The sequence below is a fragment of the Drosophila yakuba genome, chromosome 2L (genome assembly GCF_016746365.2).
Source record: "Drosophila yakuba strain Tai18E2 chromosome 2L, Prin_Dyak_Tai18E2_2.1, whole genome shotgun sequence".
Classification (NCBI taxonomy): domain Eukaryota; kingdom Metazoa; phylum Arthropoda; class Insecta; order Diptera; family Drosophilidae; genus Drosophila; species Drosophila yakuba.
In genome coordinates, this window is record NC_052527.2 from 26,641,768 (window position 1) to 26,647,785 (window position 6,018).

The 6,018-nt window shown below is 46.8% G+C and overlaps 1 protein-coding gene across 1 annotated transcript; it reads left to right on the plus strand.

Annotated features, from left to right (window-relative positions):
- Nucleotides 1-3,351: 3,351 nt before the first annotated feature.
- Nucleotides 3,352-5,754, plus strand: LOC122319479. Its single transcript, XM_043206807.1, has one exon. It carries the CDS (start codon nucleotides 3,352-3,354, stop codon nucleotides 5,752-5,754), a length of 2,403 nt encoding a protein of 800 aa, XP_043062742.1.
- Nucleotides 5,755-6,018: the final 264 nt, after the last annotated feature.

Consider the following 6,018-nt stretch of genomic DNA (forward strand, 5'->3'; position numbering starts at 1 on the left):
CTTAAGCAAATAAGTAAACTTTCTAGGTCTTATTTGGGAGAACATAGTGAGTTCAGGGAAGAGATATACCGAAATGCAAGACATCTTGCTTTCGCTGGTAATTTTTTCAAGTTTTGCAAAACTTCTCACAGCAATATTAAAGCCGGCCGAAAGCCCAAAGAGGCCATTTCAAATGGCTTAGATTTCCCAGAAATTCATAACGCTTTGAGGGGCCTAACTCCCTTGAAAGAACGACTGATTTCACCTCGCCTTCCATGTATGATTATTAAGTAAATAGGTCATGAGCGCCAAAGTGCTATCAAAGGAAAATGTCCCTAATCCAATAAGCAATATCGTGACGTCTCTTCCACAAGCTTTCAATGAAGCAGAGGTAATTCAGCTCCACATCAAACGAAGAGTGGAATACGGACATGATTTCATGGCAGAAACCATACGGCCTGCCAAAATGGCTGACGCTATTAGGAATTTAGTTAATACTGAGCTTTATAGAAAGCACAATGTGTCAGTTAACAAGCAGTGGATCTCTGACTTCACATCCGATACTGTTCCATTCGTAGCATCTCAAGATGATGTAGCCTTTGTAGAGGGACCACTAGCCATCCAGTAGGAGGATGAAAATTCGGAGGCGCGTAATTCTGATCAGAATACAAAAGCCGAAGAACTAAATCCTGGAGGACAAGAAACTTTGCTTGAGAATAACCAGACACATAATGTAGGTGTTTGGGATCGAGACACCCTGTATGCGCGAACAAGTCACCCTTTATCTTTGTTTACATTATCATTTGTCTGCAGCTTCAGCGGAGCTTATCAGCGGAATCAATGTAAGCATCGCACCGCTGTAATTGTCCGCGAGCTTGCCCAGTACTTTTCCAAACTTCTAACTCCCTTCTAACTGTAACTTGTTTACGTCTTATGCTAGTTTAATCGTATGGCGTGAGTACAGCCAAAGCTTAAGTTAGTCACATTTTTGATCTGAAAGAAAACGTACGCATCGGTGTCGAACTAATTAATATTAAGTGTCTGAAATTAACCAATAAATCAAACTAAACAGAACACTGGCGGGGTTATTTATGAACATAAAAAAAACTGGTCCTTCGAGAGCCGGAATACCGGAACTGCGTTTCTTTCGGGCATTTGATTTTGATTATTGGCCTTTTGGCAAACGGTGATCTATAGATTCCTACATCGTATAGAATCGTTCCCTTCTTTCGACCACCATGCGGAGTGTGATTCAACAAGGGGCTTCTGCAAAAGCCAAATTACTCGTGCGCATAATAATGCCTTAAAATTTGTTGATGACATTCATTCAGTGCAAACAATAGTCCGCCTGGCGCAACTACAGGAAAATTATTTGCGGTTCGTACGGCTCTCGGAAGAGCTGTATGCATTTAGATCGGAAGCCGATTGGGAGAACCCCGACGAGGATTTTGACGCATATGAGGACAAACATTATGCTACACACGCTATTCTCAGCAATACTTTGGTGGCGTTGAGACGGGATGTCACCTCAAACAGTATTGATGCCACAGTTCAAGCCGCAGACACATCCTAGAGAAGTCATGTCGATTTTCAGTTCGAGCGAATTAAACTTCCGACTTTTTCTGGAAATTATGAGGACTGGAAACATTTTTGGGACATGTTTATTGGATCGATTGCTTCCAATTCGAGCCTGACGGATTGCCAACGATTTCATTATTTAAAATCGTACCTTGCCGGAGACGCGCTTGCATTAGTTAAACATATTCCAGTTACTAATGACAACTATCGGGAAGCATGGGATCGGCTGGAACAGCGATATAACAAACAATCGCTAATTATTCGATCGTTCTTAAACAGTTTCATGAGCCTTCCGAGTGCTATAAATTCAAATATCGGCACAGTGCGGAAAATTGCCGATGGTGCAGACGAAGTTATTCGTGGTCTACGAGCTCTTAATTGCGAAGAGAGGGATCCATGGCTAATTTTCATTTTACTTTCAAAATTAGATAGCGGTACCCGCCAGGCCTGGGCTCAGTGCGCAGAATCCGAGGAAAAAGGTGTGACCATCAACCGATTCCTGAAATTTCTCACATCACGCTGCGATACGTTGGAGACTTTTAACTTAACTCAATCAACCCAAGCTCGACGCGCAGCTACCACGCACCACGCAGACACGCATCCAAGACGGGAAGAGCCGAAGTGCACATCGTGCCAGCAGAATCACCAACTGTTTAAGTGTCCTCAATTCATCGCACTCGACATTGCATCTCGCCGAGACTTCCTCAAATCAAGAAAGCTCTGTTTCAATTGCCTCAGCCCGGCTCATATGGTGGGCAACTGTACATCGAGGCATACTTGTCGGATCTGCCGCCGTAAGCATCATACTTTGGTTCATGGCTCGTCGCAGCCAATTCAAAATGGCAACAACATTGACACAGCAAGTGTTGACAGCCGCGATCGACCAGCAGTTTCACATGCGGGATCTACAATTGAATCATTTGTTCAGCGAAGAGGCGTGCGTCGAACGCACGCACGGATTTCTATTCTCGGTCTCGCCGCCAACAGCGCGGGCGTTACCCGAGGACGCGCACATATCAAGCTGCGCTCTCGTCATTCGGGCCAAACTGTCGAATTGGTCTCGTTCATTCTCAACTCGCTGACGTTATCACTTCCTGCCCAAGTTATTGACACCTCATCCTCTACGTGAAGGCAAATCTGCGAGCTTCCTTTGGCAGCCCCAACGCTCTGCACACCTGGAGCAATCGATGTCATTGTTGGATCGGATCAACTTTGGTCTCTATACACAGGAGATCGGAAACATTTTGGTAACGACTTTCCTATCGATCTCAATACTGTATTTGGTTGGATTCTTGCAGGCTCTTACTCTGCATTCGATGATCACCCTACTTCTGCGGTTACTCATCACGCGGACCTAGACACGATGGTTCGTTCATTCATGGAGATGGACAGCATTCAGCCTAACCAGGCTCTCCTGGACGCCAGCGATCCCACAGAGCGTCATTTTGCTGCCACACACAAGCGCTCGACGGACGGGGTGTACGTCGTCGAGTATCCCTTCAAGGAGAAGGCACCGCCTATTGATTCGACCTTGCCACAGGCCATCAATCGCTTCTTCTCGCTGGAACGCAAATTTCGTCGGTATCCAGAATTGAAGCAGCAGTACGAAGCTTTCCTGGACGACTACTTGCAACGTGGACATATGGAACAACTGACCTCGGCTCAGGTTGAGGAGTCCCCAGACACCTGCTTTTATTTGCCGCACCACGCTGTCATCAAACTGGACAGTCTGACTACCATATGTCGTGATATTTTTTGGATGGATCAGGAAGGACAGCTCTGGAGTATCGCTCAATGACAGACTACATATTGGTCCACCGATTCAACGCGATCTTCTTGGCGTTTGTCTACGCTTCCGGCAGCACCAATATGTTTTATGCGCAGATGTCGAAAAGATGTTTCGAGGCACACACCAATTTTCAGCGCATTGTTTGGCGCAAGACTGAGAATGAACCTATGCTTAATTTTCGCATGCTGACGGTTACCTACGGATTGGCACCGTCACCATTTCTGGCTGTTCGAGTTCTAAAGCAACTTGCCGACGATCATGGCCATGAATACCCTGCAGCAGCTCACGCTCTTCTGCACGATGCCTATGTGGACGATATCCCTACAGGCGCCAACACATTCGAGGAGCTTATGATTCTCAAAGACGAGCTTATAGCCCTCTTGGATAAGGGAAAATTCAAGCTACGCAAATGGAGTTCTAATAGTTGGCGTCTTCTGAAATCATTACCAGAGGAAGATAGATGTTTTGAACCTATCCAGCTCCTCAACAAATCAGCTGCAGATTCACCTGTCAAAGTTCTTGGTATCCAATGGAACCCTGGGAAGGACGTTCTGTATCTCAACCTAAAGGGATGCAATGCGACCATTTCTCCGACGAAAAGAGAACTCTTGTCTCAGCTATCAAGAATTTATGATCAGCTTGGACTGGTAGCGCCGGTCACAGTTCTACTCAAGCTAATCTTCCAAGAAAGCTGGACAAGTGTCCTGCAGTGGGACGACCCCATTCCTGAAAGTCTACGTACGCGCTGGAGAGCCTTAGTTGAGGATTTGCCAGCACTTACGCAATGCCAAGTACCAAGGTATATTGCGTCACCATTTCGAGATGTTCAACTACACGGATTCGCCGACGCATCCTCGCACGGCTACGGTGCGGTAGTTTACGCTCGAGTTGCAGTTGGATGCAGCTTTCAAGTAACTCTGGTTGCCGCCAAAACACGGGTGGCCCCGATCAAGCCCGTATCAATTCCACGTTTGGAGCTAAACGCTGCGTTACTTCTATCTCGATTGCTTTCTATTGTCAAAACATCACTAACAATTCCTCTTTTCAGCACGAGCTGCTGGACAGATTCAGAAATTGTGCTACACTGGCTTTCAGCTCCCCCTCGACGGTGGAACACCTACGTCTGCAACCGAACTTCTGAGATATTGAGCGACTTTCCCCGTAGCTGCTGGAACCATGCTCGCACGGAAGACAATCCTGCTGATTGTGCTTCCCGAGGACTTCATCCGTCAAAGCTTCTGGAGCATCGACTGTGGTGGAAAGGTCCGTCCTGGCCGACCACACCCACCTCTGAGTGGCCACCTTCTACAAGCAAGTTCAGCGTATCTTCAAGTTTCGATGTCAACACCGAAGAACGAGCCATAAAGCCCACGACTCTACATAACATTCCTGATGAAAGTATACACGAGTTACTCATCCACAAATTCTCAACCTGGACGCGTCTTATAAGGGTATCTAGCTACTGTCATCGCTTTATTCACACTCTTCGATCTCATCATAGGAATTCGGCACCATTCCTTACGTCTGAAGAGTTGCTGGACGCACAGCGCCGACTTATTCGACATGTGCAACAAAAATCCTTTGCCAGAGAATATGCGCAGCTAGAGAATCGACGCCAGCTTAACGCTAAATCGCATCTTATCCGGTTTTCTCCGTTTCTGGATGATTATGGAGTAATGCGAGTCGGTGGGAGAATCAAGCAATCTACACTCAACTACAACGCCAAGCACCCGATTCTGATACCCAAAGATACACCACTAGCTGGACTGCTGGTTCGACATTTTCATGTCTCCTATCTGCACACTGGAGTTGATGCAACGTTCACCAATCTTCGTCAGCAGTACTGGATTCTGGGAGCCCGCAATCTCGTCAGAAAGGCAGTCTTCCAATGCAAATCCTGTTTTCTTCAACGAAAGTGCACAAGCAACCAGATCATGGGAGAGCTACCAATTCCTCGAGTTCAAGCTAGCCGCTGCTTTCAACACACAGGGCTGGACTACGCTGGACCGATCGCAATCAAGGAATCAAAAGGAAGAACTCCACGCATCGGAAAGGCATGGTTTTCTATTTTCGTGTGCCTCACTACAAAGGCACTTCACATCGAGGTTGTTAGTGAGCTAACTACACAGGCTTTCTTCGCAGCCTTTCAACGATTCATTGCCCGCCGAGCGAAGTCTACTGACCTGTATTCGGACAACGGAACTACATTTCATGGAGGCAAGCAAACTTTGGATGGCATGAGACGTCTGGCCATTCAGCTTGGATCAAAGGCTTTAAGGTTTGAGGAGCTCTCTACTGTCCTGACCCAAATTGAAGCTATCCTGAATTCACGCCCTCTAAATGGATTCTTGGCCCCATCACCGCAGTGCACGCAGGAATCGACGACAAGGTCCGAGTCGTTACAGTGAAGACTGCTCACGGATTATACAAACGCCCAATTGCCAAAATCGCTGTACTGCCTCTCTGCTGAACAACCGTTCAGGGGGGCCGGTATGTTTGGGAACGAGACACCCTGTATGCGCGAACAAGTCACCCTTTATCTTTGTTTTGTCTTATTATTATCATTTGTCTGCAGCTTCAGCGGAGCTTATCAGCGGAATAAATGTAAGCATCGCACCGCTGTAATTGTCCGCGAGCTTGCCCAGTACTTTTCCAAACTTCTAACTCCCTTC